Source organism: Vombatus ursinus, unplaced genomic scaffold (genome assembly GCF_900497805.2).
Source record: "Vombatus ursinus unplaced genomic scaffold, bare-nosed wombat genome assembly UNPS02014798.1, whole genome shotgun sequence".
Classification (NCBI taxonomy): Eukaryota; Metazoa; Chordata; class Mammalia; order Diprotodontia; family Vombatidae; genus Vombatus; species Vombatus ursinus.
In genome coordinates this window covers 64817239-64829737 of record NW_020954576.1, presented here as the reverse complement: position 1 = coordinate 64829737, position 12499 = coordinate 64817239, and the positions used below count along the sequence as shown (strand labels likewise).

The following is a 12499-nucleotide window of genomic DNA, read 5'->3' as shown; positions in this document are numbered from 1 at the left end:
ACAAGTAAGTTTCATCTTTCTACATTCATCCAATTATTACAGCTGGTTGACATTTTTGCAGCATGATTCTGTCATCCAAAATATTAACTATTTGTTCTAACTTTGTTTTAATTTAATTTAATAAACAATAAAACAACAACAACAAAAAAAAACCAAAATAAAATTTAATAAACAAGCATGGAGGGGTGTGAAGGAAACAAAGGTCTAATTTCCTCTAGCCTCTGTAATATGCTTCAGTAACTCTGCTGATGTTTATACAGGACTTTGTCTAATCTAGTCAGGTGGTCATTTCCTTTCAGCCTAGCAGTTGGCCGTGAACTTGGGTCTTAATTCTTCCGGTATAATTTTTAAGCACAGTGTAACATAGTAAATCTCCTTTTTTTTAAACAAGAAAATAAAGATACTTAACTTGGAAAGAAAATCCCCCACTTCATCCAATGGTATCCATAATGAAAATGTTAAAAAAGGCTAAGGACAGTAGAACCCTGAAAACACTACGGGTTCCCCTCCAGGCTGCTATCAACATTAATCAACTTTTTTTTTTTTAGGTACAGTCATTGAACCAAATGTGAACCTTCCATATTACTATAAACTTCTTCTCTTGCTTATCCTGAAGAATCCCATGAAACTCTGACAGCTCTGCCACATTTATATCCTGAAGCAAAGGGAATGGCTTTAGTAGGCAATATTAGACTGGTTCAAAAGTACCCATAGTCACCAAGTCACTGATGTGCTACATGCTAGGATTGACAACCAACTTGTTAACAAAAAAAAAAAGGGACAGGATGTACAGAATAATAATAGGAAGTGGCATAGTTAAACACCATACTTGGGAGTCAGGAAGACTTGAGCTAGAATTTTACCTCAAACACTTACTAGTTGTGTGATCATGTCACCTAATCTCCCTCAGCCTCAGTTTCCTCATCTGGAAAATGGAGATGCTATTGTATGTAGCTTACAGAGTTGTTGTGAGGCTCAAATAAGAAAATACCCATAAAATACTTCGTGAACCTTAAAAGAGCTATATAGATGCTGGTTATTATTATTAATATTATTCTCTTGGACGCCATCCTTAGATGATAGCCTTGCTAGCAGAACACAATCATAAACAGAAAGGAAGGCACTTGCAAACTCCAGACATCATGGATGAGCTGAGGAAGATTCTTTTGCTCTTCTTTCTTCCTTTGTATTTCCTAACTTTGTGGAGGAAGAATTAATTATATACCTGGTTGGAGGAGAACACCAGTAATATTTTATTACTTTACTTTTATTTGTCCTAAGTACGCTGATTAAATTGTGGCCCAACTGTTTTTGGAACTCGAGCAACCCCTGCAGGGCTGAGTAAGCTGCCTGACTTGCCATTCAAATTTTGTCAAATGCCTTATGCAATCTAGATATAATATGCCAATATCTTCTTGATCTGCCAGTCTTGTAATTTTATCAAAAAAGGATCCAGAATCATAGAAGTGAAGCTGGAAGGGACCCCAGAGGCCATCTAATCCAATCCTTTCATTTTATAGATGAGGAAACTAAGGTTCAGGAGGTTAAGTGACTTGCCCAGAATTATGGAGGAAACTTTTAGAGATAAGATTTGAATCCAGGTCCATTGACTCCAGAGTCAGTGCCCTTTCTTTCTTTTTGGCTAGGCAATGGGGTTAAGTGACTTGCCCAGGGCCACACAGCTAGTAAATGTTAAGTGTCTGAGGCTGGATTTGAACTCAGGTCCTCCTGAATCCAGGGCCAGTACTCTAGCCACTGTGCCACCTAGCTGCCTCTCAGTGCCCTTTCCCTGGTATCACACAGCTAGAAAGATTTTCTAGGTATATTTTTGTTAGTTTCTTAGAACATCTGTTTCATGAATGATCTATTCGGTAACTGATTTAGAACTTGACAAAATTTGCTTCTTTCAAACTAATATAAGTTAAAAAAAAAAAACCCGAGATTGTTAAGACTATCTAAATTAGGAGTAAACAGACTATAAGTAAAATGCATAAACAATGGTGCATGGCCTTTTGTGAAATTTATTTTGGATGCTTAAAGCTTTGTTTCCTTTCTGTTTTTCAGTGGAGTTGTATAGAAGTTGCTGGATAAATAGAGTCTACAGTACTGGGTATTTAAATCTCTGATAACTTCTCTTAGTTTTCTTGTTTAAAAAAAAAAAATCCCTTTTCTCCCCTTTTACTCACAGTACTGTTCTTTCTCAATCTCCAGTGACCTTCATGGAGCAGACAGGATAGTCATCTCAGACTGTGATCTCATTCTCTATAGGCTCTTGGATACAAAGAAAGCAGTTCTTGTAACTGAGGATTTTATCCCCTTAATACCATAGTATTAAGCCAACAATGTAATAAGCTTTGAGAATCTAGTCTGCTTGAGGGGTTACACACAAAAGAAAGCAGTCTTACATTACATAATTATTTGTAGTTTAAGAAAAATACAAAACTTTTTCAGATCCTTACTACTAATATTCTACATATAACCATTTGCATAAATAAATATGCAGATTCATATATTGTATGTTAATACTTTGCTTTATGGGCATAGATGACAAATAGGTGACTCCAGTCGGGCTTTTTGATGACAAATGGTAAAGAATTCCAAAATAAAGTACTCACTCTTACATAAGGAAATAAAGAAAAGAATTGGACCAAGCTACTATTATCATATATTAATTACCTCAGCAACAGCAGACCCAAATGACCAGCTAGGCAAAAACGCAATAGCTTCTAAGCTACATAGCTACAATATACTACTTTCCACATAATGATTAATCCTACTATAATTTGTTTCAAAACTCTATATTGCATAGACTCACAGCACCATGTATAACACATTTGTTTACCTACACAAAGCAGACAATTTTTCACCTGCCAGGATAACAAGATTACAGAGTAAGTTCCCCTAAGTTACCTCCACAGCTAGTGGCAGAATACTACTATGAATATGTCTGGAAAAAAGAATACAAGGGAAATAGGATATATAAGATTTCTAAAAACTCTACCTTTATCTTAACCAGTTTTTGTATGTATTACACAAAGAAATAACTGAACTTTTGCAAAGTATTTTTGGAAATAACAAAGACATTAATTTAATAATCTTTGATCTGCACTGAGATGGTACATTACATTTCAAGCTGAAGCTCTGCAACGGTTACATCACTTAAATAAATTTTTAAAAATCATGGAAAATAAAATTACCTTCATAAAGACTGGCATGAAGCAGTTCTACAATTGTCTGTTGGGTTAGTTTTGTCCTGTAAATTAGAATATAAGACCCCAGGCAGCATGAACCAGTTGTATGTTTCACAGTATCTGGCACAATCCTGGGCCCATGGTAAGCTTTCAATAAAAACTAATTGTACTATTAACTAACTGTGACTTTGAACAAGGCATTTCACCTCCATGGACCTCCTTTCTTTACCTGTAGAAACGAGGGGGTTGGAAGAAATGATTTCCTGGATATCATCTAGTCTTAACATTCTATGATTCTACCTTTTCGGGTTAGCAAGATGTTTATCGCCTTTTCTAGGAAGGGAACATACAGGAACAGTAATGGAGAAATAACAGAAGTCATTTTGTCCTTGACTAACACACACATGCACACACTTTAAGATTTGGAAAGTGCTTTACATATTTTCTTTTTTCTTTCTAGGGAATCTGGGTGTCATTTATTGAAGGCAGATTGCACAATTTGTTCTCTCCCCCAAGGCTGTTCCCATTCCCTCCACAACACAACACACAGATTTTCTCATTTGATCCTTGACAACCCTGTGAGAGAGGTATATACTACAGGCATTATTATTCCTATTTTACAAATGAAGAAACAGAGATTCACAGTGGTTAAGTGAATTGCTCATTGATAGACAGTTAATAAGTACCATGGGCTCTTCCCTGGCTCCAACTTCAGCACTCTAATAATTGTCTCCTTATTCTTTTGCTTTAGAAGACAGAAAACGTTATCTACTGTGGAATATGGCCTAATCTGATTCAACTATAAAATCTTAATTTATCACAGTGGATATACATCCTCAACCTTTTACATTTAGATATCAAGTATGTTAGTTCAAATAAGTTCATTTGTGGTACATGACATCCAATGTTACAGGTGAAAGAAAAACTACAAATGTCTCCCTGGAAAAGGCATAAATAACTACATCATTCCTCATTCTTTTGAGTGTAAAAAACTGCCTTAGACTTGCAGTCACAAAAGACAACAATGAGGATCAGCGCAAATGATCCATCAAGCACCTACAGATCAAATTGTGATTCCAGATTTTTTTTGTTTTGCAAAAAATAAAAAAGGTTAAAATAAACATTTTTGCCAAGTGAGTGATGCTTCCTATGATGTACCTGTGAAGCAGGACGCTTTCTCTGGATTCCAAACAGTTAGAACTCAACACCAAAACCTTGGGATTATGAGTCTAAGGAAATCTTAGATCTAGAACAGGAAGGAGCTTCTAGTGTAAGGATTAATTCTTAGAGGGGGTGGGAGAAGGGTGAGGGAGTTTGTGAACTTGAAAAAATATATCTTAGTAAGTGCACTTCAATAATTGGTTTACTTAGTAATCCTATGTATTTTATGAATTACAAAATTATTCTGTAAAAAGGTCCACACACTTCGCCAGACTGCCAAAGGCGTTCAGGGCACAAATTACATTAAGAACCCTGACCTAGTTCTAAGGCCCTTATCTTAAAAGATGAAGTTGAGGGTCCAGAGAGAGTAGGTGTCACACTTGCACCAAATGGCAAACTGCCTGAATTCAAACCCAGATCCTCCGACTCTAAATCTGGCTCTTATAAAAAAAATGCACCAGTAAGTCCCCAGGAAATTGACAGAAGCCACACGCTATCGTTCCGAGGGTGGCTGAACCGGAATTTTAGCCAAAACTTAAAGACTATTATTTCAAAGCCAGTCCCGCCCTCCGCGGGGATCACTGGATTAGGCTCCCTCTTCATACGGGGCTCACACTCCTGCCTCCATCCTCCCTCTTTCTCCCCCTGCCCTCAAACAGAAACAAAACAAAACAAAACAAAAAAAAACCCAACCCTATAACACATCAACCCGCTTCAGCATCCGGGTCCTTGTCCTTCTTTCTTTTCTCTCCCCGCCCCCTCTGCTCTCTCACCATTCGGGTTCCCCCGCCGCCTCCACCTCCGCTCCCGGTAAAACGGTGATAATAGTTTCACAACGCCGGTCCCGAAGCAGCACTGCCGTGTCTCAACTTCCTCCTTTATAGTTCGCTTTGAGGCTCCTTCCGCCACCAACACGAATCCCTCCCACTGCTTCACTTCGGCACTCTCCGCCCTTTTCAGCCGCCAGCGACGCCGCATTACTCGGTGCGAGAAAATGCGCCATCCCCGTCACACTGCGCAGGCGTTGCTACCGCCTTCTTAGCGATAACTAGCTCTGGGCCTCCTCCGCCCTCCACTCCACTCCTATTCCCCGCACGCCGACGCGGAGCATTAGGGGTTTTGCAGTCTTTGGCCCTGGGAGGCTGGAGCTTTGGCCTCAGGTTGGACTACAATTCCCATTAAGCTTTGCGGCGTAACTTTCTGTTTCCATAGAACTGGTGGAAAATGGCGTCGGTGTTTGTATCCCGAGGACCAATAACGAAAGGGTAGGGGCGGGTTCTAAAGAACACCAGCCAATCCCAGGCCTCCTAGCGGGCAGTCTAAGGAAGGAGGGTGGATAGGGGCGGGAGGGAAAACGAGGGGAGGGAACAAGGGGGAGCGAAGGGGGATCGGGGGAGGGAGGGGGAGTGATGTTTGCCCGTCAGTCGAGTCCGGAGTGAGCAGCTCAGACACCGGATCGGAGTGGAGACCCTGAGCCGCTGCCGCCGTCACGGCCACTGTCTGGACCAGTGCCTGGAGGGAGCCGCAGAGGGTCCATCGCAGTCTTTCTCTGGAGGGGGGCCCGGTTTGGGGCCCGGACCCAGAGTCCGGGAGGGATTTTTCTTCGTTCTTTGCTCCCTCCCCCCCAGCGAGGGAGCCAGAGCGGCCGCCAAACAAAGGTACCAGCCGCCGCCGCGGGAGGAGGAGGAGGAGCCGCGGCCGCCGCCGGACCCGTGGCCTCCCCTTCCCCCATCTGGCCCCCCAGGCCCGTTCCCCGCCGCCGGCTTCGGGGTGGAGCAGGGGAAGGGGACTCGGGACGTGACGGGCTTCAGCCTCAGCACCCAGCCAGGTAGGAGCATTTTGTTGGCGGGGGAATGCGGCGGCCGGAGGGGACACGGTTCCGGGGCGGTCGTGTGTCCCCGTATCTCCCCCCACACACACTCCGCCCTCCCTCCCCAGCCGGGAGGAGAGTGATCGCCACCCCCGCGGCGAGCGCCCGAATGCTGGGCCGTGCTTGCCCGCCCGCCTGGCCCTCGCTGCAGCGGACTCCGAGGCTCGTCGTGCCTCGGCGGAGCGGGAAGAAGGAAGGGGCGACGGGCCTCGGAACCCCCCGGCCAGGGACCCCGCAGTAGGCGCCCGTGCTGCCGGCCCCGCGGCGTCCCTGGGCTGGGCAGCCAGCTGTGGGGGCGCCGGCCTGACTGCACCGCGTTGGTGCAGGCCGGCCGGCCGGCCGGGCGAAGGAGGAGAGCCAGCGAGCCCGAGCTCGGGGCGGGGAAGGATCCGGGGCCGGACTCTGGGGTTTGTTGTGACTTTCTCCTCTGACAGAAATGGCGTCATTGCCGGAGACGGGGAAACTCCGCCGGGTCCGACAATGGGGAAGCGGCCCGGCCCGGGGGGCGGCAGGGGGATGCCGGAGGGAGAGCCGGCCGGGCCGAGGACGAGAGCCCCGACTCGGAGGGACCTTCCTTCCGGGAGGCGGCGGAGCGAGAGAGAGTGGTGGGGGGGGAGTTTGAAGCCATTTCCTCTGCCCCCCCTCCCCCGCGGAGAGTGGGGTTCCTGGGGTGGTGATTCGTGTCTTTTGTTTCCACCTCAGGTGCAGGTGAATTCTGTGTCAGCGAGAGGATCGCGGCTGCCGAATCACCACCATGAAGGTAAAAAAACATTTTATCTGAGAAACCTCAGTGCCGAAGGTGGAGTGGGATGAGGGGTAGGCCGGACGTGTCGGGGTCTTTCTGGGGGTCGTCTCAGGGAGCTTTCGGGAGAGGAGTGTGCTCGTGGGCTCGGTGCCCGAGTCCTCTAGAGCTAGGGAAGGGGAAGGGGGTCAGAGCTGGTGCATTGTACTTACTGGTGGGTGTATAGTGTAGTACGCTGGGCCTGGAGAGTTGAGTTGGAGTCTCTTATTTTGGGGGATACATCGTGGAACCTCACTTACCTTAGGATGAGCCATCTTTTTGGAGCATTTCTTCCCAGTTAGATAACAACAGTCTTCTGCTTTCTTATTTGGCATTGAGAGAAAACACTTTGAGAAGTGTGAAAGCACATCAAGTAATGCTGCCTCACCTAGAAACTAAACATTGTTATGGTTCTATCAGTCGATAGAGATAAAGCAAAATTTTATTTAACGTGTGGGTTTTTAAACAGATAATTTTTACTCTGCATAAAAACTATTCTTTGAACTGTTTGAAGTGAGAATTCTGGTTTGAAAACTGCCCTGTGACTTGTATTTATTTCCAGGGACAGTGCTTTGTGTATAGGTTGTATATGATCCATTCCTCTGCACTGATCCATTTTGATTTAAACATTTTCAGTAGATGCATGCTTTTAGGAAAACTTTTACCTATGCTAAAGACAGAAACCTGTTTTATAAGCTTTTTAGATACCTGGTAATCTCTTTTTCCAAATGGTAAGGACAGAAATAATAAAGGACAGTGCATAAAATGCAGGATTTCAAAAAATCCTTTGGGTTTGCTTATTTGGTTGAAGATGATAGCCATAGATGTCTCTGTTACCTCCTTTACCTTTTCACCTTAGATATGTATTGAATATTGATATTTGCACTTGATACACACTAGAAAAAAAGAGAATTAGAATTTTGAATCGTTTAGATTCAACTGGTGGTACCAAGCCTAGCAGACATTTTTCTTTTCTGTAAAAATTCAGCTATGCTTGAAAACGGTGGGTGTGTTCATAATTGGTTATAGTAATAATGCTACAAACTGTAGTAGGTTAAAATTTAAATGCTAGCTACTTTAGGTAGTTCATTTGAACAGTCTCTTTATATGTTTTGGTTCTGTTTAAAATCAAGACAATTTAAAAAATACTGTATCAGAATTAAGATTTGTATTGCATAAGTTTATGGAAGGAAGTGAAAGCTGTGACCTTTTAAAATTCTGAGTACTGTGTAGCCTATTTAGTTTTTTGGGTTTGTGCTATATATACATGTGTATGAAAAGGTTTTCATTCTTCTCATTTCCTGTGTGTATTAATTCAGTTAAAGAGTATATAAAACTAAATGTCTTTGTGATATCTAAAAATATACAAGAAGGGGTGCATGATTATAATAATGACACTGGGGGAATGTGTGTGAGACCACCAGAAGTGAATTCATTAAGAAAACCACAGTTCTACCCACAGCGGTCATAAATTTCTTGGGAAAATGTTGGACTGAAAAATAATATCGTTTTAAAAATGGAGTAATATTTAACAGATAATTATGAAAAAATTTTATGATCATAAATTTATTTTAAGATTTGCTGTTTAATTGTCATTCTTTAAAAAAAAAAAAAAAAGCTTGGCTTTTAAACAGTTCCATGTGTCAGAACAAAATAAAATTACACTTGCATCTTTATAATTGTGTTTAAAATTAAATTGTTACTTTTTGTTTAAATAGTACCAGTGTTAAAATGCTTAATAATTTAAAATGAACTAATTTTACATTTGTTGCTATTCCTGGTATCATAGCCCTTCATTTAAGAAGAACGTGGCGAATTATATTGTACTTTTTTCAAATATAAACCTTAGCTTTTGTATACAACCTAATTTTTATGTGACAAGTTAAGGTTCTTTAGCAGTTATTATTTTGCTTGTGATTTAAGCCAGGGTCAGAATTGTCATATAATTTTTTTCATCTGTGGCCCCAGTTTCTGTGATGATTTAGTAGCAGTTGAGACATTAGAAACCAAATAAATTTGTACTTTCTAATAGTTACTATATGACAGAGTTGGTATTGTCTATAATAAAGTAGAGCAGAAAAAAGTAATCATTACTAATCTATATATTTGTAGACAGCACTTATCAATATATAATACTTTGTCCTTTTTGTTTTGGAACATCTTAGAAAATTGGAATAAAAACGTGTATGTGTGTGTATATATATATATATATATAAAATAATACTTTGTCCTTTTTGTTTTGGAACATCTTAGAAAATTATAATAAAAACATTTTTATGTATGTATATGTATATATAAATAAAAATAAAACTTTTACATGCTATTAGCAAAAAATTTTCTCATTGTAGTACTTAAGATATTCTTTAAACAAATGAAGGCCCTTGAAGCTGGTATACTCCATCTTGTGATATGTTACTGACTGTGTGATTATAGGAAATGAGATTAGATACCTCTAACACAAAAGCAATTTGTGATTTAATAAATGGCATAGATGATGTTATGTTGAATTTACATTTTTCTGATTTCCGTGTTTGATTTTTTTAATGCCTGAATTTCCAACACTAGGAAAATTATAGATTATTGAAATACACAGATTAGCCCATAACTGTATTTTAATCATTGGTTTCAAATTCCTTTCTTATTACACTTTTAATATAATTTATAGAAGAAAGAATAGGACCCCTCCCCCTTTTTTTCCCACACTCTGGTAGGAGGTTCAGATGAATTAGAATTCAGATGATTGGAGGGATGAGAGTGTACAGGAAGCCTTTGTAATTGACTATCTGAATATTAGCCCCTGCATAATCCATAGTTAGCTGTTTCCACATAGAACTTAGAACCAAAATAAAGCCAGTATATTTTGTGGTAGATATCTTTTTGAGAAATAGGTAATTTGTGTAATTAACTCGATTTCCTTCTCTCTCAATGAATTGCTAACTCTAGTTAGTCCTTCTAGTAAAAGTGAGTTGTCCACAATTAAGAAGTGCATTTTTGCATTTCAGCTTTCGGCCTTAGAAACCCTGATGGTTTTTACCTGATGTGACTGAAAGATAGGCACTGAAAGATGCTCAAATTAAAAAAAAAATTTAAGCAACTATATTGTAGTAGAAAGCATAGGCTCTCGAGTTAGGAAATCTAGCTCTTTTATGGGTGATCTTAAGCAAGTCATTTTCTATATGCTTAAATTTTCCTTATTTACAAAATGGAAATAATGGTAACTCACAGAATTATTCTAAGGGTCAAACAACCTAATGGAGGTAAGGCGATTTATAAACTGTGAAGCATTATGTAATTATCAGCTGTTCTGATGATAGCCTCCCTCCTCTGTTCTTTGTTTGTGGTTGGGACCTCTGTAACTACATGATCATTCTTCCAGAGACTAGTGTTCCTACACTTCCCCCCCCCCCCCCACTATTAGTTTTAGCACGTGGAACATTTGGAGTTGAATAGTTCTGGAGTCTAGACCCTAAATGGTATCACCTTTTGCAGAGTGATTTGTTCCAAATGTTTTGTTGGGTCACTTGGGAGTCCCATGCTCAGAGCTGCAGTTTTGAAGCCAGCATTAGTATTTAACTTTTGAGAAGTGTTGGTAATAAACACTTACTTTATGAAATATATTGAAGGAAAATACACATATATGGTTTTCAGTGATTTCAGTTATAGAGCTGTGATCTTATGGAAAACTTAGAACAAGAAATTTAAAGGGCTGATAGTGGTGTATTTTGATACTTGACAAATTCTGTGAAACAAACTCAGAAGTTTAGTTTTTCACTAGTACTACCTTTTTGCCTCCAAAAAACAAAAGTTATGAATATTGTGTGATATTTATAAATTCATGATCCAATATAGTATTGTCATATTTGAGAAATCTGTCTAAAAAATGACAACCATAATGTAAAATTCTTTTACCTAGTCATTTTTTTGCATCTAAAATTGAAATGATTGTAAAATTATTGAGCTTACTGGATTTTTTAGGATGAGATTTAAATAAATAAATATAACCTATTCCTTAAAATTTATTACTATATGCATATCATTTTTCTTACTAATATCTAGTTTTTAAATATATATGTAAAAGCAAAAGGAAAATGTTGAATAGCTGTGATGATTTTTATTTCTCTTATAAAGGACAGTGCACCATGTTTATCTTAACCCCAAACACTACATTAATCTATTTTAAATAAAGTATATCATTGTGATAGTACATGAAAATAAAAAGGAGCAATAAAAAAGTTTCTTAAACTACCTTTCCATATAGGTAAGTTGACTTTAAAAGGCAGAATTTAGATCTTATTCTAAAAATGACCAAGCATAGATTTATCTGTGTCAGGGAGCTCCTAAAACTGGAGTGTTCTACAGAAATATCTTATTTCTCAGAGATAAGAATGTGTAAAAAAAGGTTGAAGTGTCAATTCTAGAATCAGGAAGATGACAGAAGAGACATAATTATCAGATTCACTCCATTTTTCCATTAAACAAATAATTGTTATTTAAAAAAAACTGAACCTGTGACTTCCTTGTTCAGTGAGAAAACTCTCTATCTCAATGCAGATGGGCCCCTTTTTTGCAACATAAGACTTTTAGAGAATTCCTTGGGGGCACTGAGAGGTTAAAGTAGTGTCCTGGATCACATAGCCAGGATGTGTGGAAGGTGGGATCTAAATCGAGGTCTTCCTGATTGCAAGGCCTACTCTCTATCTAGTCAGTCAATAGGAGTGTTTTAAGCACTTATCATGTGCCACTCTGCTGCATGATATTAATGAAATAATTATAAAAATTAATATGCTTTCATTATTACTTAGAGTTATTACATATGAGAAGCGATGGGTTTAATCCGTCAACAAACATTTATTAAGCACCTAAGTCCAGACTGGATTCAGAGACAGAAATGAAACAGTCCTAACCTCAAGGCATTTGCATTCTATTGGGGAAAACAAAATGTACATATATAAACCTATGTGAAATATATTCAAAATAAATGCTAGGTAATTTTTGTTGTTACAAGAAGTGGGAAGGCTGTATCAACTGTCAACATAGAGTAGTTCAGGAAAGGCTTCATGTAGAAGGTGTGGAATCAAAAAGATCTGGGTTTGAATGTCTCCAATACTTATTATTTTGTGTGACAACCTCTTTTATCTTTGCTTTCTTCATCCGTAAAATAGTGGTAATTATACTTACCGTTCCTACTTCACAAGTCTTTGTGAGAATAAAATAAGATAATTTTATGTAAAATATTTTGTGAACCTTGAAGCCTGTATGTATCAGTTACTACACAATTGACTCTTTGCACTAATGAGATGAGGCACAAAAAGTATGGTTAATAATAAAATTAATTGGACTTTGGAATGCCATCCAGATACTACTACTTATACCTTGCAGTACCTAATATCTATGGGTCTGGTGCTGATTTTCTAGTTTAGCCTTATTCTTGAGATCAAAACCCAGTTTGCCCATGATCTTCTGTCATTTTAGGTGATCTGCAAGGTTATTTTATTA

The 12499-nt window shown here is 39.4% G+C and overlaps 2 protein-coding genes across 6 annotated transcripts in view; one reads left to right on the top strand and one right to left on the bottom strand.

Annotated features, from left to right (window-relative positions):
- Nucleotides 1-5375, bottom strand: part of LOC114049845 (geranylgeranyl pyrophosphate synthase) — a 51155-nt gene extending 45780 nt beyond the window's left edge. The window contains exon 1 of the mRNA XM_027871270.1: nucleotides 5126-5375. The gene's annotated coding sequence lies outside the window, so the exon portion shown is untranslated. The remainder of the gene's footprint in view (nucleotides 1-5125) is intronic.
- A 782-nt stretch (nucleotides 5376-6157) lies between these two features.
- LOC114049735 (AT-rich interactive domain-containing protein 4B) overlaps nucleotides 6158-12499 on the top strand; it is a 196399-nt gene continuing 190057 nt past the window's right edge. For all 5 annotated transcript variants that reach the window (XR_003569904.1, XM_027871123.1, XM_027871125.1 and 2 more), the window contains exons 1-2: nucleotides 6158-6180; nucleotides 6925-6982. Coding sequence is in view for 4 of the 5 variants with exons in the window: in XM_027871123.1 (XP_027726924.1) it covers nucleotides 6977-6982 (6 nt within the window). In the remaining variant the exon portion in view is untranslated. The remainder of the gene's footprint in view (nucleotides 6181-6924; nucleotides 6983-12499) is intronic.